This window comes from Euleptes europaea, chromosome 8 (assembly GCF_029931775.1).
Source record: "Euleptes europaea isolate rEulEur1 chromosome 8, rEulEur1.hap1, whole genome shotgun sequence".
Lineage (NCBI taxonomy): Eukaryota > Metazoa > Chordata > Lepidosauria > Squamata > Sphaerodactylidae > Euleptes > Euleptes europaea.
In genome coordinates, this window is record NC_079319.1 from 43,505,658 (window position 1) to 43,528,064 (window position 22,407).

General features: G+C 41.2%; 1 protein-coding gene across 1 annotated transcript in view; it reads right to left on the reverse strand.

Annotated features, from left to right (window-relative positions):
• Positions 1 to 22,407, reverse strand: part of RP1 (RP1 axonemal microtubule associated) — a 219,783-nt gene that overhangs the window by 161,566 nt on the left and 35,810 nt on the right. The window contains exons 14-18 of the mRNA XM_056854917.1: positions 20,582 to 20,794; positions 17,597 to 17,774; positions 15,190 to 15,321; positions 6,235 to 6,392; positions 469 to 555 (exon numbers count right to left, since the gene is read on the reverse strand). Of these exons, the coding sequence (XP_056710895.1) occupies positions 469 to 555; positions 6,235 to 6,392; positions 15,190 to 15,321; positions 17,597 to 17,774; positions 20,582 to 20,794 (768 nt within the window). The remainder of the gene's footprint in view (positions 1 to 468; positions 556 to 6,234; positions 6,393 to 15,189; positions 15,322 to 17,596; positions 17,775 to 20,581; positions 20,795 to 22,407) is intronic.

Genomic DNA, 22,407 nt, shown 5'->3' on the forward strand with positions numbered 1-22,407 from the left:
GCCCAGTCGTCGATAGATCACTTCATCATTAATCAATAGTAAACTCAATGACCAATTGACACCTTTTTATAGCTGACATAAATGTCCATATAATATGATTTATTAATGGCACTAGCAATGTTCCTTAATGGCACAGTCCATTTAGAAAATGAAACAAGCCTCCTGGTATGCAATTGGAAATAAAAATATTGATTGGGCTTTCATTTAGTGCATCTAAGACTCAGGGATCAGGATATGAAGAAAGCTTTGTTTTGTATTACCGGTAACAACCAATTCCATTCCATTTTAAAAATTCCTTTCCTCATTGGCTACAGAGAGAAATTATGTCTGTTTTTCAAAGTGAAGAGTGTTATAGAAGCAGTGCTTATTTGAAAATGATTAGTCTTTTTTTGTTAAAGAATTGTTTAAAAATATTAGTGTCCTGAAGCATGAATTAAGCACAAGAGCGATCATAGTCTAGAACGTTACCTTTGCTATCATCCATTCTGGATGTTTCCTTGACCCATCGTGCCTTATTCGAATTTTGTATATGCTTCCGATATGTTTCATTTCAACCTGAATTGTAAGAAGTAAACAAACAGATGCAACACATAATAGCTAGGTCACTCTGGGATGAAGCTAACAATTCTGTATATTTATCCCAACTACCATTATTATTTTTCAACAGAGTTACATACACAGTGGTGTGTACATTTGCATACACAATCAAATATACAGCTGCTTTTAGCCAAATGAGAGATATCGGCAGGAACGGGATTCCACCGTTGTGACTGGATCAGTCTACATCACCTGACCGCGGAAGTAGTGCGGGTTACAGCGATCCCCACAATACTGCCACAATACTACCTACTTGTGAGCAAGGACATTGCTGCCGGCATTTGGTTTTTCCCGAGGGGTACTCATCAGTGTTAAAGATTCTGATAAGGGATAATGCATAGTGAAGTGTTTGTATAGTGAAGTTTAACTGTATTCAGAACTTATAATTTTGTTGTTGTACAAGTTGTTAAGACAAGTTAAAAGGTAAATTAATATATGCTTGGAGAAAGTTTCTTTCTCCAAGCATATATTAATTTACCTTTTAACTTCTCTTTCCAGGGGCATTGCTTCCTGTCAAAAAGGCAGTTGTTTGCAGAGCAGATCAGAACAGATCTGCAACCCCATCACAGGATCCTTAGAGTATGAGAGTTTCAGTCCAAGTGGCTGCTCTAATGTGATTCACACAAGTCAAAAGAAGACTAGAAAGTGAAAATGGCCCCAGAAACTATGCTTAGCAGTCTCTGTGGACCTAAAATAGGGTTGCCAACCTCCAGGTACTAGCTGGAGATCTCCCACTATTACAACTAATCTCCAACTGATAGAGATCAGTTCCCCTGGAGAAAATGGCCGCTTTGGCAATTGGACTCTATGGCATGTAAGACCATGCCCTCCTCAAACCCTGCCCTCCTCAGACCCTGCCCAAAAAACCTCCCACCTGTGGTGAAGAGGGACTTGGCAACCCTAACCTAGAAGCTGGTGAAGGGAAAATCTATACTTTCTATGTCTATACCCAGAATGCTTTGCATGAACCAGAGTTCTTGAAAGATGACATATCTATGAACTCTACAACATATTTTCATTCTGGAACAAACAAGTACATTTCTGAGAAATAAGAGCACTTGGCAAAGGGGCCAGAACAAGGCCCTGCCTAAAAGAGGCCAACTTGACATTCAGGCTGCTAGCTATTTCTAATAATGGTATAAACAGATGACATGTAACGGATGGAATGTGTTTACCCAATAGTATAAATACTCAGTTATTAGCATTAAAGGAAGAGAGAGGGAGGATTAGAATCCTTAATACAAAAGAGTAAATAGGTTTATAACAAGATGGTTGAAGATGAAGGGGGAGTCTTTTATATTTACTTAATAACAAAGATGTATTTTCAACAATAATGTATTTTCTTTCTTGTTCTTATTGATAAATTGTATACATTGTTGAAATGTTTGTTCATAATGTTATAGAAAATAATAAAAATTGTTGGGTTTTTTTTTTAAAAAGGAAGAGAGGGGGAAATGTTTTTGGACTTGCTTGGGATCTGTTCCTCTTCTCTCCCACCTGCAGGTGTGTGTGTGTAAGTTGTATGTTAACTGTGATGTCTTTCCTGGATATGCATTGTTTCTTTATTAAATCTGTTATGCCTAGTTCTCTGAGTCTGTTCGTAAATTATGTTCAGCCTGGAGAATTCCACAACACTGGTACCATTGGAAGTGCACAGAACACCATCTAAGCTTCTGTGACATTATACCAGCACCAGGAGGCCACCAGCACGGTGGGATTTTATTCACACAGACACATTCCTGAATCCTGCCAAAAAGTGACAGTGATTTTGATAGTAAAAAAAAAAAAAAAAAAGAGGAGATCAAACTAAGTGTAGATACCTTAGGGGTAAATGCCGCTGATGTTACCTTCACATTTTGGTGGCAGACAGTTTGTTGTTATTTTGCAAAGTGTTCTGTGATACCTCAAGAATGAAAGACACTTTTTCTAATCTAGTTCTATTCCACTTATCTTGGGTGTTTTGGAAGCTAAACTACTACTATTATTTAAACCAAAAATAAATCATTTCATGTATTGTATATTATAGTACAAGAAGAGGTTCACAGGCACTTAAAAAGCAGATCTCCTGTCAGATTATTTCTCAAATGAGTGCTCTCCTGAATAATAATAATAAAAAAGCTGGTGGCAGCCTCCTCTGTCATGTTTTCTTCCTTTTCCTATTACAGTTCTATCGCTCATCAGCACTTTCTATCTTAAAGCACTTATTCAAGTAGCTTCTCTATTTACAATCACCACTGTTAAAGCATCTTTGTACCCTACATTCTTATTTACAAAAATTCATTTTTCCCATGGATTTTGTAAAATATGAACTGCCATCAGACAGTGTTTGGGAGGCTCAAGCAAATAAGCAGAGGTGCTGTGAAATCTATCACAGTGGAGCTCCTCTGCACCTCTTCTGTGATAAATTCTGTTTGAGATAAAATGGTTTCGTATAAGAGTACTTGCTGGATTGTGCGCTTTATTTACAGTCCCAGCCTTACTATTAGGCTGAACAAAGCACGTCTTAAATTTTATACAAATATACATGCAGGTTCATGTACACATGTATATATACACACACGTACTCCTTGACCTCTACTACTGCTGACAGAGCCCGTGGCATAGTGGTTGAGGGTCTGAGTGGGACCTCAGATCAACTGGGTTCAAATCCCCACTCTGCCATGGAAGCTCATGGGGTCACCTTGGAAACATCACAATCTCTCAGGCTAACCTACTTCACATGGTTTTTGTTGAGATGATCGGATGGGAGGTGAGGAGAATGAAGCAACAAGCCATTTGGGGTCCCATTTAGGAAGAAACGTGGGATAGAAATAATACATAAACCAAATAAGAGCCTATAGCTCTATTGGCCAGACTTCTTTATTACAGATTGGGCACTTTCACACATGTCAAATAATGCACTTTCAATCCACTTTCAATCCACTTTAATAATCTTTTGCAAGTGGATTCTGCCAGTTCACACAGTAAAATCCAGCTTCAAAGTGCATTGAAAGTGGATTGAAAGTGCATTATTCAGCATGTGTGAAAGTGCCATGTTCTGTTTTTATAGTGTTGGCCTTTCAGACTCCTTCAAATGGGTTTTGAGGGCTGCCTATGTTCTTCCACTTATGTGCAATCACCTAGGACCACTGGTCTTCAGCTAATGGGTCAAGAACCATAAGTGAACCTTGGTGTTATCTTAAGGGGACACATCAAAGAGAATTATAAAGATAAGGAAAGAAAAGGAAAGGAAAGGAAAGGAGAAAGAGAGTCTCTACCCGGCACCTTTATACCATCCATAGACTATTTTATCTGGAGCTGCTTCCACATGGAGTTGCTTCCACATGGAAGTGCTATATGCCACTCCACTCTGCAGTTTCTCAAATCTTACTTGGCATGAAATTTCCTTAAAGATCATTCTCAAAGTGGGTTTGGGGACAGTGTAAGATGACAAGGAGTGGATTTCTGCTCCTCCCCACCTATATACGGTACCACTTCTGTTTGCTCCCATGACTACTCTACCCCTAGTCACTGGCAGGCTTTTTGCCCCTTTGCATTTGCAGTGGCAGAGATCAAAATGAGGAATCACCTCTATGTGGCAGAAACCTAGGATAGCTTTCACAACCATTCTTGAAACTGTATTTGGTACAAGTGCTAAGAATTCTTGTAAGAGATATCTAGCCTTACTAGAAATACCATTTCTAGGCTGGCCTTGGAATGGAGGGATGGATGGACATATCTGTCCACTCCTAAATTCAAACCTGAACCTACCTTTAATCCTCCTCCTTTCCTTATGTGTTAATTATTTATTAATTTATTTTACAAAATTTATACCCCACCTTTATGCCCTCATAAGGCGGCTCGCAGTTCTGTAAAAGTTGGACTACTGCCACAAATACCCCCTTCCTTTGGATGGAGTGGTGAAGCTACATTGAGCTGTTCATAAGATTAAAGAATTATGGGTTATGCACAATGTCAACTTTTTAGTTGTTGACGCAAAAGATACTTATAGCCTGTCAGTTGTTTAGCAAACATGAAGATTAATAAACAAAGAGAAGCAGCTGCTGTAAAATCCCTTACTCTACATGTAACTTATCTTCCTGAATTCTCTGTACTTATCCATGATGATGCCAATAATTATAAAAGCCTTTCTCAGACATCCCGACTTACGCTTGTTATTGATGGCAGCAAATCAGAACGAGGAATCCAGAGAAACATTAATTCCATAATTAAACATAAGTTCAGCATTCTGTAGCTTGCTGTGTCCACACTAATCATAATCAGCTAAATCCTGATCCTATTCCTTCTCTTGCCTTTGGTGTATCTTTTATGATAAGTATAGAGGCCTCAGTTACAGTTACCCTGAAATCAAGCCAGGTCAATGTGAAGAACATGAATAAGCAATGCACCGAGACACACTTGCTTCTTTTTGATAAGATCAATATCCTCAGTACACAGTTACACTAGATGGTACCTAATTTGTGGCTGGTCAATAGGCTTATATCTTGGGGAATTCATATATACTAGCATGAGGTGAGGAAAGCGGCAAACATGCTATTGCCTAGATTGGGTATGAATTATTCACTAGCTGAAACAGAGGAAATCCCAAAGATCTTTAAAACATACCGCATAGATGTTTTAAAAGCAAACATCTTCACAGTGTTCACTGTTGTGCTTTCATTATACTAAGCACATTAAAATATATTTACTGGAGCCAAGAATGCAACAAGAATATAAACCATACCCACCTGACCCATTCAGCACCTTCAGTTGGTATTCACAATATTATTTTACAGCAGCAGCATATCTTTTTGCAAAAATGGAGCGGCTTTTGATATTCTTCCCTCATCCAGTCTTTCAGAAATAACTTCACGTTTATTAGGCAATTGGATGAAGTATTGGAGAAATTTAGCAATTCTGAATTTCTGATCTTGGTGGGAGCAGCAGATTTTCATGAAAGTCTGGTTGTCAATTCAGAGTTTGTTGGGGTCTGTATATCAGTTTACTCAGTATTATCAATTCCTTGCTAGTTCTCTGCATGTGCATTTTGCTTATGACTGCATTATTTCATGGGCTTGAAATTTTAAGGTTGCATTAAAATACCATTCATTGCAATATACAGGCTTCTACAATCTATTAGAAATGCTTTGCTGAATGCAAAAAAAAAAATTCACAGAACTAAGCCTTTTATCCTGTGCTAACTGGGAAGCAGCTGTGTTATCACTCTTCACAGACCCAGCCATGAAGTACCTCTTTTATAGCAATGCTTCCAAAAGTATATGCAAAATGACATTTCAGTACCAAAATCCTGCATAAGTGATATATACTTTCATTAGACAAGGTGTGTACTTTCTTTTCATTACCTATGATTTGTGCAGAGGCATATTGTTTTAAAGATTAGTTTCCAACCTATTGCCTATAACTAATTGCCTTAAAGAAAACAATTAGCTTTTGCAGTTGCCCCTGGTCTCATAAGATATGACAGAAAAGAATATTCCCTTTGCTGTTTGCTATATACACTTAGCTGATTTACTGCTGAGTCCAGAGACATTAGAGATTTATTTGAGGCAGTAAACATAGAGAAAAGCATTCTCCCAACCACAGGAGAATAACCTTTTAAGATGAAACAAAATAATATTCTCAGCTTTTGCCAGCTACCTGAAATTCATTCTCCATCCCAGGTAGGAACAGCTGTTCTCTGTTTTCTTTGCCAAGAGTTATTGGTCCAGCAATTCCTTCATCTCCATATATCCAGAGAGTGACATTTGCTTGAGTTCCTGAGTTTCCCGTCAGCAGTGACACTTTCCATTTATCATCTGAAAGGAAAGAAGACTTACCTTCTTGGATATTTCTCATATCCTCTGTGAAGTACAAAATGTCAATAGTAGATCAGAATCATCATGATGCTAAAGGTCTCTAAAGTACATAAGGGTAACAAGTGAATGAAAAAAAAAAAGAATCTGTGGCATTTTTAAAAATCCAAATCACAGTGCTCTGGTAACCTGACAAAACTATAGAAAGAAACTTGGGGAAACATAGCAAGAGTAATGGACTCAGAAAACATCATGGTCATCAGGGTGCTCTAAATTGGGCCATGCAGCAACTGTCACATGTGATGAACTCTCCACATATAGCAGCTCACCACTTAGACAATATGATTTTATCAGTATCACTACAAATTATTGTTTAAAGGTGGGAAGAAAATCACCCAACGCCCTACACATGATTAATGGCCCCCACCATTTTGTGATATCTGCCACAGGTATATAATATTGAACCCTATGCTTTCAGATGACAACTTCCCACACTGATAGCAATTTCCCACATTTATAACAGATGTTTTCTGTAGGCATTTGAGGGACACTTCTGCCCCTATTATGACAGATAAGCATTTTCAATTACCTAACATTTCAGTGTAAATGTGTCACTGAAAAGTATTATTTTATCTGCGTTATGGCAGGTATGTTATATTGTAAGATATGCATCTCTGTGAACTGTAGGTCTAGAAGTCAAGCCCTATTTACAATGGCTATAAACATTGGGAGTGGATGTCTGAAGGTAATAAACTATTGAGCTCAAATCAAGCATGCAGTCAATCTTATATCTAAAACCTGACGTCTGAAAAACTGAGCATTCAGTAAAGGGGCAGAATGAGATAAACCACCTGGTTCTTTGGTTTAAAAACCCGTGCAAGCTAATTATGGATGACTTGAATCATTTCTTTCTCAGGGAATGAGGGTGTGTGTGAAAATTCTGATTCAGAATCTGCTCGTGTCAGGAGTAGCAAATGAAACTGACAGTGATCTTGTGAGATGTGCTATTGCAAAGTGGGTGAGGGGCATGGAGAACAGAAGTGCTCAAAGTGTTATTCCACCTCATGTGTGATAGCATTTCTAACATTAGACTAAACACTTTCCTACTTCCACAAAAGGGTGGGAATGGGTAAGTACTAATTAACATTTACAGTGTGGAAGCCTTAATTTGTGCTGCAAACAGACTCTTTAAAAGTATTTAGTTTTTTTCCCCAATAGAACCCTGAACCCAGCAACATAAAATCCTAAAAAACATGCTTAATTGACATGTATAAATAGCCACACAGATATCATTAAAACTTCCAGTGTGTTTTCCTATATAAAGGACAAAGCAAAGAAATATTAAGAAACAATCTAAGGTTCTGTGTTTACAATTTGTTTTGATGTGGAAAATCAGTCCAAGAGGATTTCACAACACCTGATTTGTGTGCTATTTTATTTAAAAATGCTCCCTGCTACAGTGTGACAACCAATATTTATCATATCAAGGCAAACAATTGAAAACTGGAGTTTGCCCAGAGGTAGGAAAAAACTGGAGTTTGCTCAGAGGTAGGAAAAAACAATCAGTTCTCAGCAGGTAAAGGCACATTTAAATAAAATGAGGGTCTTGTGAGACCAAAGAATGCAGCACAAATTGCCTACATAAAAATGTATATTTACCATCCAAACCTGATGTGGTAAACTGTTGATAAGTTTAGCACATCCAAAACTAGCACTGAAATTAGATTATAGTCAGGGAAGTAGCTGGTAATAATAGCGACAGAATGGAAGATTTTCAATAATATGGATTGGTTAAAAAAATGTAGTCTCTATTACTATAATGCAAATGTATTCAAACGTGTGACTGAAATGTGCCTTTTTTATACATGTATTTGTTCTTACATAATTTATTTAATTAGGGCTGATTCTTGTAATTTCCTCAAATAACACTTCTGGAATGCTTCATGTAGATGAATACTCTCAGAAAACATTTACAGTGCATTCCTGAGAGGAATGCCTGCACCGGTCTTTGGATGCAACGTGGCTGCACTGCCTCCTCTCGGCGTTAAAAATCCGTGCAACCCTCATAGGGTTGCATGGGAGTTACTCCACCTAAAAGGTGGCATATCTCAGCAAAAATAAAAAAAGGGGCAATCCTGGCCTGAAAGGGCTTTGGAGGCCACCTAAAGGAAGCTCCTCCCCCATCCCGATGCCATAACACCCCGGGAATGCCTCCTGGGACACCGTAAGGTCCCGGGAACGCCTCCCGGGATGCTGGAGCGGTAATGAGTGGCATTCGGATGCTGCCGGAAGGCCCCATTGGCATCCTGGGGTGACGCTGCCATGGCAGCGACCAGCATCCGGGCCTTAGTTCAGGACACTAACACCAGTGTTAGTGGCCTGGATGCCGGCATGGGGGGGGGGCAGACGCTGGCACGGTGCCTTCCTGGCCTCCTAAGGGCTTTCGGCCTTAGATCTCAGGAATGCGCTGTTAGATAACCAGTACACCTTTTTCTTGTAAGATCCCTGAGCTGTTTTACACTAACAGATCTGTTATGAAAAATCTACTTGCAAGTTCTATTCAAGCTCAATGTGCTGTTCCACAGAGACCCCTCTGCTGGGAAAAACTTTCAGGGCCTAGTCAAGATTTTGGTGCACCCTCCCATAGCTAGACCTGGAGGATGTGTTCTCCTCTATGGTTCCTGAGATAGTTGTAGTGGAGCTAGAAGCTAGAAGCACTAGGAAAGTTTAGGAAGCTGGAACCTGCTATACAGCAGGCAGAAGATACTGCTCATATGTCCAGGCAAAGGTAGTAAGCCAAGATCCTAGCATTAATGCCAAGCTTGGCCAAACCAGATTTTTCATCAAAACTCCCAATTACCAGGGCCAACATTGCACATCTCTATTCCCTTCTAAGTCAAGCTGGTTCCGATGCCTGAGCTCATTAAGTCCCAGGTTGTTCTAGCTGTGCAATCCTAAACAGAGTTACATCCTTCCAAATCAATAACCTTAGAAGGTAGGGTTGCCAGGTCCCTCTTAACCACCAGCAGGAGGTTTTTGGGGTGGAGCCTAAGAAGGGAAGGGTTTGGGGAGGGAAGGGGCTTCAATGCCATAGAGCCCAATTGCCAAACAGCAATTTTCTCCAGGTGAACTGATCTCTATTGGCTGGAGATCAGTTGTAATAGCAGGAGATCTCCAGCTAGTACCTGGAGGTTGTGTTTGTGTGTTAAGTGCCATCAAGTTGCTTCTGACTCATGGCTGACCCTATGAATGAAAGTCCTCCAAAATGTCCTGTCTTTGACAGCCTTGCTCGGATCTTGCAAATTGAAGGCTGTGGCTTCCTTTATTGAGTCAATCCATCTCTTGTTGGGTCTGCCTCTTTTCCTGCTGTCCTCAACTTTTCCTAGAATGACTGTCTTTTCCAGTGACTCTTGTCATCTCATCATGTGACCTGGAGGTTAGCAACCCTATTAAAAGGGGATAACGGTTTAGGATTTCCATGTCAGCTAGATCCCCCTCTTAAAACCAACCAAGATGTAAACCAATTATGGAATAAAATCTTAGATGGGTTAAAGGGAATGGGCCTCTGCTCCCTTGTAAGGAAGTGGGCCAGCGCTCTTGGCATGAAGCGATGGCCATCAAACCATCTGTGGCTAGTGGGTTCTTGAATGTCAGTGTTTCACATCTGCCTCCTTGAGGATGAGACCACCAGAGGGCTTACTGAGTTCACCATCCACCTCTGCAGAGGCCTCAGACTCGGAGGGGGGGGTGTATTTTCACCCTGGTCCACCTCCTTCGGTTGGAACTCCCTTTGTGCTCCTGCTGTTCTCTCTGAGCTACCGTCATGGCCAGAGGAGGAGCCCAACAATGTCCTCCTTGGATCTGGACTAGAGGAGCTTAAATAGTTCCTCATGGTCCCTGCAAGCCCCTTCCAGTTCTTCTGGTGCATGGGACCAGTCTTGGGTGTTGCCTCATCCCTGAAAGATTTGGGATTCATGGTCTGTGCCTAGGCTGGAGATCTCCCACTATTATAACTGATCTCCAGGCAACAGAGATCAGTTCCCCTGGAGAAAATGGCTGCTTTGGCAAATGGACTCTATGCCATTAAAAGTCTCTCACCTCTCCAAACCCCACCCTCTTCAGGCTCCACACCAAAATCTCCAGGTATTTCCCAACCCAGAGCTAGCAACCCTATCTGTGCCCCCCTGTAGCCAGCTTTGTTCTGGACTCTTTCTGCTCGATCAGGCATCTGTTGGGCAGGAAAGCCATGACCTTGGTTCATGGCCTGCCAGAACTTGAAGCCAGTCCTTGCTAGCTCGCCACCCACTTCAGCTGCCCTGAGGAAGCCTCTGGCCCCACAGCTAAATTGACAACCAGCCTTGCTTATGGAGCTGTAAGTAAGCCCCATGTTCTTTTCTAGCCTCTGCCAAGGAGCTGTGGCCCTGCACTCCTGCCCTGCTTTTACAGTGGCTGGGGGGCTGGCATTGGGGTTCCCATCTGCCTCCAGTTCTGGACACTCACCCATCTCCAAAATAAAGATGCCACAGAAGATACATGGGTTCTACTGGGATTTTATTCAATGAAAACTGATCTGCGCCTTAGTAAAGGCCCACCCATCAATGGGGACATTGTACTTCATGGTTTGCCAGAGGCATGCCAGTGTTAAGGGCAATATCTCCATACTCCAAGAATGAGGAGGCTTAAAACTGCCCTTAACTTATCCTAGCCTGCATACAATAGTATGCCAAGGAAAGCTGTAACTCCATCATCACACACACTCCCCGCTCTGATAAATGTAAAGCCCAACTTTGAGGGGCCTGGGGAAGAGTTAAGCCTGCTTGCGCTTCATCCCTGATTGGCCTTGGAACCCAGTCTCCCAGCATGTCCCCTTAAAACTCTTGGTGTCTTTCTTTTTAGGAAGAGGGAGGTGGGTAAAAGACAGCTCCAAAGCCTGGGGGGGGCGGGGGGGCTGGACTTTCAGTAACTTAGCTCTGTGCATAATCTCAGCGAAGAGTATCTTCTGAAGAGTACCTTATCACTGGTGGATTTCATAAGTGGTGACACTACTTCTATGTGGTGAGAAGTTCCTTGCAGTGAAAAAAAACTGGGCTAAAATTAAACTAAAGCAAGCATACAAATATGCCCTACATGTTTCAAGAACATTACACTGTAGCTAGTTGACCTGATAGCGGAAGTCAGGGAATACATAATCCTTAATGAGCAGGCTGGACTATACTGCCCAGTAGGTCTGGAAAGAAATAAACATATCTTTAATTTCGACTGATTCATGCCAGCTTGATATTGTATCAGTGATGTGTACATTCAGCTGGCATTGAAAGAGGCTGGGAGGAAAGGAAAGGGGGGGCTACTTTATTCCTCATGTGAATCACTGAGGCGATGTGACCAGACTATGGATCATGCTTAGGACCTACATGACAATGAACTTTAATCAGGAAATCCCTAAACAAATACTGCCCTGCAAGTTCTTCACTATAAATAGCTTTTTGAGACATGTAAACCAATGACATTTGTTTCCCACAGGCTAAAAATGTCTACTCCACAAACTGGATTTGATTGTTAACCTAGATTAGTCACACTTCAGGGGATCAGGATGCAAATCCACCATGACAAAAAAAGAAATTCTAAAGGCTAAATAGATGGGGAAATCAGTCCATTTTGTAAAAATCTTTCTGCCTCTTGTCTCTTGTTATAATGAACCCAAATCAAAATGAGGGGGGAGATTTTATTCCAGTAGAAGCCTTGTAATCTTGTCACTTTATGTCTCTTGGATGAAATTATTTGCCCGTTCTTGGGGAAATTTTTCACAGCCTCGTTTCTTGTGCCAGATGGTTTGTAATCTAATTAATACAGAACCAGATTAAACCTTTGTGTTCCTTTGTTTCCAAGAACACATGTCTTTATCAGATTTACACTATCAGCCTATATATGTATCATCTTTCATTTCTGTGTTCAAGCAGATACACCTGAAAAGAGCAACTTGAAAGCGAGCTCCCAGCGTTTTAAACATGACTTACTCTCTGTTTCTTGTACTGTGCCACCTACTGCTGGAGCAGGAAACACTGCAATCAGTATTAAGAATGGGCTAATTTGAAGGCCAGAGGAACTGGCAAGAAAGCACCAGTATATTTTAGTTGTACAAGGTAATCTAAAATAACGCAATTGCTTAATTTGGGGCTTGTTTACATGACTTTTCCCCCCCCTGAATCAAGATAAACTTTTACTTACCGGTAGTCCCTGGCCCAAAGAGTATCCTGTTGTCCTCAACCAGAGCCAGAGCCTTTTTGGCTTTGGCCCTGGCCTGGTGGAACTCTCTCTCTAGTGAGACCAGGGCCCCATGAGACTTGATGCAATTTTGCAGGGTCTGTAAGACCGAGATGTTCCACCAGGCCTACAGTTGAGGACAGTGATGGTTTCCATCTTGGCTGGCCTCCCTCCCTCCCTTTTTCTCATCCTGTCTTTTGTAGTTATTATTGTTCAGATGTACCTATTCTTAATCCCTTTCCTTTCCTTTATTGAGACTACTCCCCCCACCTTCCTCTATTCCTTTCCCTTTGGTTAGCCCTGCTATTGTGATGTAAAGGGTGCCACTTGAATTTTAACAGATTTTGTAGACCTTTTAATTGCAAATTGCAATGTTTTAATTGCTGGAAGATATTGTGAGCCACCCAGAGCCTGGCCTAGCCAGGGTGGGGTGAGATAGAAAGTGAATGAATAAATAAATAATAAATGAAACATCAACATAAAAACAAATCACTACAATAATTTGAATGTATCTGTCTATAAAAGAAGCACAAATAAATAGGGTTTCCAACTGCCAGGTAGTTAAGCAAAACAAACAACCTGTGCTGTAATAGGTAACCTTAGGAAATTGGCAGCACAAAGGCTCCACAAAGAACACAGTGCAAAAATTACACAAGCACTGAATTATTTACAAGCATTCAACAATGTTTACTGAGCATTACATTCATGCCCTATTGAAACCAAAAGAACAACCAAAGTATTACATTCATAACAGTGGGGTATCAAGTGGTAACAAAACTAACAAAGAAGTACCAGCGCAACTCAAGTCCATGGGCAAAAGCCTCAAAAAGTTGCAGCAGCGCCCGTTGGCGGACCCACAAGGACCGCAGCGAAACTGAAGAACACAAAGGGTTCATGTTTAATGGGAGCACAGAAGACCTCGGAGAATATCCAAAATTGTAGGAAAGGAAGAGGACGTGAGACCAGTCACATCACGTTTCACGGTGGCTTCGTCAGCTCATTTCAAAATGTTTTTAAGAAGTCTGTGACATATTGTACTGTATGCTGCTGGTAAAACGCCTTGCAGCTGCAATAAACAAAAATAACATACAATGTAGAATCTTTCCAATTACCACTTTGCGAGCAAAGGAATCTGTCGGAACAAATACAAGTAGCAAGTTGATAGTAAACTCACCTAAATGTGCATTTTTTATTCCCAGAAGGGTATGTGTGAGCACGTAGCCTCTTTCTCCAGCGGTAGTAACATTCAACCGCTGTGATGGGGCTAAAAAGTTATTACAGCCAATCAAAGAAGGAGCAAAGGAAAGTCCTTTGCAAGTTGGTGTGTGGGCTGAGAGTTAATTTTAAAGAGACAGCATCAGAGACTAGACCCAATTAAATAAAGCAGGAAAGAGCAAAGTCATTATTCAATCCTAAAGGTGTTAAGGTCTGGAAAGCAAAAATAAAGCGCATTTCTTGTTATATCAATATCTTTTTTGTATCTTGTTGCTGAAAAGGTCAGGGTTTAAACTGCCAAAGTGCAAAAAATAAATGATCTGCATCTGAATGGCCCTGAGAAATGTAATGTTGTACAAGTGGAGCCTCAAGATTTCTAGCGCCAATCCTTGCCTGATTCTCAGCCCACACTACGCTGTATGTTATTTTTGTTTATTGCAGCCGCAAGGCATTTTACCAGCAGCATGCAGTACAATATGTCATGGAATGCTTAAAAACATTTTGAAATGAGCTGACGAAGCCACCGTGAAACGTGATGTGACTGGTCTCACGTCCTCTTCCTTTCCTACACTTTTGGATATTCTCTGAGGTCTTCTGTGCCCCCGTTAAACACGAACCCTTTGTGTTCTTCAGTTTCGCTGCGGTCCTTGTGGGTCCGCCAACGGGCGCTGCTGCAACCTTTTGAGGCTTTTGCCCATGGACTTGAGTTGCGCTGGTACTTCTTTGTTAGTTTTGTTACCACTTGATACCCCACTGTTATGAATGTAATACTTTGGTTGTTCTTTTGGTTTCAATAGGGCATGAATGTAATGCTCAGTAAACATTGTTGAATGCTTGTAAATAATTCAGTGCTTGTGTAATTTTTGCACTGTGTTCTTTGTGGAGCCTTCGTGCTGCCAACTGCCAGGTAGTAGCAGGAGATCTCCTGCTAATTCAACTGATCTCCAGCCAATAGAGATCAGATCACCTGGAGAAAAATGGCCACTTTGGCAATTGAACTCTATGGCACTGAAGCCCCTCCCCTCCCAAACCCCGCCCTCCTCAGGCTCCGCCCCAAAAATCTCCCGCCGGTGGCAAAGAGGGACCTGGCAACCCTACAAATAAAGTTTAATACACAGGAAAATCATGGAGACATTAATGATACCAATGGTTTGATAATCCAGCAGATTCAAATGTTAAGATTTTTCATTTTAAATTTTCTATCCCCAATTTACTTGTGGAGCATAAACTTGGTGGCAGGTCAGGCAGATACTATCAAGTTACCAAATGGAAGCAAGACAAAAACAGTGTTGAACATTTAGATTTGAAATACACTTATCCTTACTTGAGAGAGAAGAATCTGACTGACCATAGCTCACTAGATTCTGGATTCCTAATTGGGGCTGTTTGGATTCTCTGATCCCTGCTTCCTGTTGGGCAGCAGTTGCAGATGTTCCCATCGGCTTTTCTCTGCCAACTTCAAGGTAATTAAAACAAATACCGTCACTTCTAATGCATCTACAAACTTCCTGTACTTTTAAGACTCTTATAGGCCTTGCAATGGACATTTTTTCCCATATGAATTGTAAAAGTCACACATAATTGACTTTCCCTCTTAGCAGCTCATCATTCCTGAACATTCACTCACCTCCTGACACAAAATGACATAGTAATAAATTCTGATTTAGTGTTTTGAAAACCTAAGTTATATCATTATGAACACATCAAATGGCTTGTCCCTGCGGAATGTTCCTCTGCTCTCTCTCTATATATATACCTGCATGTCCTTTTTATTTCAAAGAAGCATTGACTGAAGCCTCCTTCAAATAAAATGGAATATGGTAATAGTCCCTCGAATGCTGCTTCTGTGCACATTCTATTAACTTCAACACAGAGCAGCAACCTAGAGGTTCACTTGATATTTGAGCCCATTACAAGCTGTCAATGGTGGCTAACATAGCTAAAACATTGCTTTCCATTAGTTGAATTTTTTTTTAGCCTTTAAGTGAACATATTGACAGTTTTAATGTGAAGTTGCAGATTTCCCACCTTTCGTGGTTTCTTACAGTGGCTCAGTGAAGATCTGTCACTCAACAAAGGTATGAAATGGTCGTGCAACCCATTGTTCCATTTCATGTATTTATTTGTTTAGACTGATCATGCTCAGGCAAGGTAACAATATCAAAGGAGATTTCTCAAATGTACATTTTAAGGTTATGATACCAAACCATTGCTTACCCGGCACAAATAGAAAAGCCTTGCATCATCTTAGGTCAGGAGTCCCCAATGTTTTTGAGCCTATGGGTACATTTTGGAATTCTGACATGGCATGGTGGGCGCAACAATAAAATGGCTGCCACAAAATTATTGCCACAGTTTTACTTCAGTCACATGGTGTAGATCCTTGTGATTTGGTGGCAGCTGCTATCAAAGCAACATTTTAAAAAACCTGCACAGCAAATCAAATCTCCAATAGTCAATTAGAAGCCTTGCTGGGCAAAAGCCCTACCTGGCCCCACCCACTTCCTAAAAACACTTGATGGGCACCAGAAAAAGTATTGCAGGTGCTATGGTGCCCACAGGCTCCATGTTGGAGACCCCTGCCTAAGGTGATGACCCTCATATGTAAACCTCAAGAGAAAGAACCTTCTAACCAGGGGTTACTGAGGGCATCCCTACACAATACCCCCCATGCATGTCGAAACACGGGTGAACAACTGAACTCATGGTAAGACATAGATTGGGAGAACTCACCTACAATAGTGCTTATTCACTTGGTGCTGCAAGGGAGACTTGCAAGGGCTGCCATAACTTCTCCCCCCTTTGCTGTGCTCTCTCACAGATCCAAGCAAATGAGTGCTGTTTGAGGTGAGATGCCCTGATGTATGTTTGAGAAATATGTGGACATCATCTAAGGCAATTCATCCATGACCCAACACATGTTGGGCATATAATGTATTTTGGCCCTGTTGTCTGCATTGAATGAACCAGGAGCTAGGTTATGTTTAAAAGATGCATGTTTAGGGAGCGATCCTCAGCAAGTCTACTCAGAAGTAAGCCTCATGTAATTCACTGGGAATTACTTCCAGGAACATGCCTTTAGGATTGCAGCCTAAGAGACTGTAAATAGGAAAAGACGCAAGATCTTACATATATGGCTTTATTTTTTAATTATCTGTTAATCCATAAGTAAGGCGCTTTATTTTTGTAACACTAATAATACAGCTGCAGGGGCTTCGTTCTTCATAAAAAAAGCCATCGAGTATCCACACCAACCATGAGATCAGCCAGTGCTTTGCCACATGTCTCAAATCGTGTGCATTTTTTAACCATAAATTACAGTAGAACCAGGAGTTTTTTCAGTGAACTGTGCTTTCAGATCCAGCTAGGGGAGACAGGAATGGACGAAGTTCTGCACCAATGCTGTGATTTGTGCCCCAAGTAGCCTGTATAGTTTGGCAGCTACAAATTTGCTGTTCTGGTTGATTTTATCCAGATTACTTACCAATATGGCAACACTCAATTTCTTACCTGGTGAAATGGGTTAACAATATTGTCAAGGAATTAGTAGCATAGAAACATCCTTGACAATAAGCGTTAGATTAATGGGATTTAGGAAATTCTCCAAAATATAGTCCCTGCAATTGCACTTTTATCCTTACTTTAAATCAATACGTTTTAAAAAAACTTCAGAGACAGACTGCGAATAGTGACTACTAAAATAAAAAATGCACCATTTAAATGTTACGTACATTTGAGAACTTGTGGGTAAAACAAAATGTTGCTTTCTCCAGTGTGAACAACAGGTCTGGTCTGACCATCTGGCAGAAGACCAACATATATTCCTCTGTTTCGTGCAGATTCTAGGCTTATTGCCCCACTTTCTAAAATTTTCTCCACTTTAAAATGACAGTCTATTTCTCCGGTGCCCTGTAAATAAGTAGCTTATTAGCAGAAACAGCAACCGAATGTTCACATTACTTTCATATTTTAAAACTGTAAAAATCGTATATTTCTAAAGTATTTAACGACTAGCAAAAAAGATTGCATGAAAAGGAAGTTAGTAGGTAAAGAGGCAAGGGGAATGCAGAAGGGCTTATTGAATACCATCCAGGTCCACCAGCTTTAATTGTCTCTCTCATTCCTTTTGTGTCACATACCCCAAATTACCTATCAACCTGGCTTTTTGTGTGCTTTTGGACACCAGATGTATTAAGCTAGCATCTCCAGCATGCACTGGGAAAGGCAATTGGCCAGATGATCCTAGTTGTCTGACATCCCACTTGATAGGGTTGCCAACCTCCAGGACTTAGCTGGAGATCTCCTGCTGGTACAACTGCTCTCCAGCCGATATAGATCAGTTCACCTGGAGAAAATGGCCTCTATGGCAATTGGACTCAATGGTATTGAAGCCCCTCCCCTCCTCACACCGCACCTTCCTCAGGCTCCACCCCAAAAACCTCCCACTGGTGGCGAAGAGGGATCAGGAAACCCTACCACTTGAGGATGGTGGCTGGCAGGACTGCAAAGAGGCTTGCAGGAGTTTGCTGAAGCGAGTTATATGCCAGCTGGAGAGGTGATCAGAGTCCAGCAGCCAGGAGTGAAGAAAACCAATGGTAAAGGCAACTCAATAAGGACTAAAATCACACTCTGAGAAAGGAAGGTCAAGAATGAGCCAAGCTTCTTGCTAGTTATTGGCAGTAGTGGTGGCTGTAAGAGGAAACTGCCTCTGCTCTGGTGTTGGCCATGAAAACCTCAGCTGTACCCCTATCCTGGTAGTGGAGAAGCATGCTTCTAATACAGGTATCAGGTGTCCTGAATAAGTGGATTATTTGGCATGAGTCAGAGGAATTTTGATTCATTCAGCACTTTAGGAAACATTTAACCAACTTTACAGCCAAATTTCCTAGTTTTCAAGATTTTGTGAAGGATATAACTGTGAAGATTTCCAATCTCTAATTTAGCAATGAAACATTGTAGCAATTTTGAGGAAAGTGACACTTATATTAGTCATTTTGGAACTAGTTATTGCAAAATGATGTATTTTATGGATGTGTAAAATCTTCGGGGGAAAAGCCTTTATGGACATGCAAGCACGTTTGTTCTGAGTCAGAATTTTTTCCTAAGCTCTCCAATGCATAGAATAACCTCTGTGTGTGTGTAAAGTGCCATCAAGTCACAACCGACTTATGGCAACCCCTTTTGGGGTTTTCATGGCAAGAGACTAACAGAGGTGGTTTGCCAGTGCCTTCCTCTGCACAGCAATCTTTGTATTCCTTGGTGGTCTCTCATCCAAATACTAACCAGGGCTGACCCTACTTAGCTTCTGAGATCTGATGAGATCAGGCTAGCCTGGGCCATCCAGGTCAGGGATAATAACCTCTACCAGAACTATAAGTGATCTGAGACCCCAAACCATGATAGATTATGGACCTTGGAAGAGCTATCTTGAAATATTTTGGCTCCTTAATATGTAAAAAGAAACAAAATGTCAAGCTGTTTCCTATAACTATCTCTACAGAATCAGGAATATACAGAGAATGTTCAAGAAATCAATGTATGGTTTTCTTAAAACAACTCTAAGTAAATAAATCATTTCAAAAGGCCTGCCAGAATTTCTCATGGCTGTTTAACCAAGGTCACCTAGTGAAGAAATGAGCCATAAGAAAAATTAGTTGAAAAATTGCTACAAAACATGAAGTAAGCTTCATGTTTGAATTAATTTTTACCCTGACTTTCTCCCCAATGGGGGCCAAAGCAGCTTACATCATTCTCGTCTCCTTCATTTCATCTTCACAACAACCCTGTGATGTAGGTTAGGCTGAGAGTGTGTGATTGGCCAAGGTCACTGGGCAAGATTCCATGGCAGAGCAGGGAATTGAACCTGGGTAGCCCACATCCTAGTCCGACATTCTGACTACACCACACTGTGTGTGTGTGTGTGTGTGTGTGTAAAGTGCCATCAAGTCGCAGCCGACTTATGGCGACCCCTTTTTTGGGGGGTTTTCATGGCAAGAGACTAACAGAGGTGGTTTGCCAGTGCCTTCCTCTGCACAGCAACCCTGGTATTCCTTGGTGGTCTCCCATCCAAATACTAACCAGGGCCGACCCTGCTTAGCTTCTGAGATCTGACGAGATCAGGCTACCTTGGGCCATCCAGGTCAGGGCTACACCACACTGGCTCTCTATAAAAACCAATGGAATTGTCATAATAAGAGGCCTCCTACTTGTTTCCAAGGATAATATTTTAAAGGATAATATTAACCTACCATTGTGTTAATATTGTGGTAGAGCATTATAATGGGAACAAATTCCAGACACCAGGCTGCATTTAAAAAAAAAAAAAGTTCTTCCTTGATGCTGTCCTCCCATCCTGCCACCACTTGCCAGGCACTGAAATGTAGTTAGCATCTGAGCTTTCCCCCCAAAAAAGCTAGGCACAAATAAATCAATCAATTGTTATTACCATAAAGTACTGATATTTTTTTGGTAGAATGCCCACATTATTATAGGCAAACAAGCCAAATCCATTGTAAAGTTACAACCAAGGAGCCCACTGTTAATCTTTGGCCTCAGAGGTTGGTACGCCCATTTTTTTTATACAACAATGACTAGTATCAATATTTGAAATACTTCACTTAGTTCCTGTGTCACATAATCTTTAAAATATCACCAAGAAACAAAAATCAGCAAATTACTTTCACATTTTCTGAAAAGTATGAGCAAGAACTGCTTACTCTTCCATCACACTGGCCATCCTTGATCCTCAGATACATTTGTGGGTTTTTTACACATTCTAACATGCAGACCCCAGAGCTGATTTTATGCACTCTCCAGTAAGAGTCGTCAGATTGATTTCCTGCTCCACTGCAGCTCCCATCAGGCCTCAGGCAAAGAGACTGGCAGTAACTGGTAGTGAGTAAAATTATGGCACTGTTGTGGAACACTCCCTGGAAGTTGGAGAAGAGAATAGCTGTAAATAACATGCCTTTAAGATAGCCCGCTCTTGGATTTTTAGCCTAATGCAGTAACCAGGCACGTCTTATTTGCCACATCAATAGGGTTGCCAACCTCCAGGTGGTTGGAGCAAAAAAGGCACGTTTACTATAAAAGTCAAGCTGAGAGAAAGTATAGTAAGGGCTCTATAAATGACATACAAACTCTTATTCTATAAGCCAGTGAATTTAGTGACAAAGTGAAAAAATTACATACAATCTAATAAAGGAAACTTATGAAAATAACTATGAGTACATGTGAGGCAATACAATACAATACAAATATATATATATATATTTGGCTTATCTCATTCAATGACTTATTAGTCTCTTAGAATTTTGTACTGTTCACATGCTTATTGTTCCCTCAGGAACCGGGAGAAAGATGATGGACGATAGGTGGAGAGGAACGCCGTCCGGATGCTTTGCATTTTCACTACCCCGTGGGCAGCTTCATCAGCTCTCCTTTCAATTGGAGTCAAAGCTCCTGTTATTATTTTGTTTCCATCTTAAAGGAAACAAAAAGCGTCTCCAGCCGCTGCAGGGCTCAGGAATGAGCTGCCAGGTGTGCTAAGGCATTTGGTACAATTAAGGCACTCTATATATGTTTGATAAGAAATAAGGTTTGATAAGAAATAAGGCTTATTATGAAGAAAAAAAACAGCATCACCGCTGCACATATTTAAAAATGCTGTTGATGGGTTCTCCTTTCTTTACATGGTGACCAGTCACTGAGAGCCAGTTGACATATAATGTATACAGTCATACCGAGTCAGACAATTGTTCTGTCAAGGTTCGCCTTGTCTACTCTGAGTGGCAGCAGTTCTCAGGTAGAGAGGCCTTTCATTCACATCACCTACAAGGAGCGTTGTCAGCTAGCAGCTGGCAAACATTGGGAGCCTGGGGGGTGAGGACTCAGAAGGGTGGCATCAGTGCAACAGTATCACATGACTTAGAAAAACCATAGAGTTTCTGGTGATCTCTAAAGAGGCGTGTATGATGTCACTTCTGGGTTTTCCCAATATTCCTTGGAGCTGATATAACGCTGTTGCACCAACAGCAATTTTAAGACTTATTTTATCTCCCTCTGGTTGACAGAGAGGTGGTGAGTACAGGGGGTTGCCAGCTGGAGATCTATGGCAATACTACCTACAAGCTGATCCTGACTGGAGATTCCAGGGTTTGAATGTGGAACCTTCTGCATGTCAAGTAGCTACCCTATGGCTCTGCCACAGCTCTTCCCCTTGAATATCTCTACAAGGGAAATAATAGTAAGCAGCAACATTAACAACTTCCAAAATATTCAAAGCTCTACACATTTATCACCTCATAAATTTTACAACCACCTTCTAAAGTAGGTCAGCATTGCTGCCTAGGGTTGCCAGCTCCGGGTTGGGAAATACCTGGAGATTTTGGGGATGGAACCTGAGGAGGAGGGGTTTGGAGAGGAGAGGAACTTCAATGGGGTGTAATGCCAGAGTCCACCTTCCAAAGCGAACTGATCAGATGAACTGATCCCTATCGCCTGGATATCAGTTGTAATAGAGGGAGCTCTCCAGCTACCACCT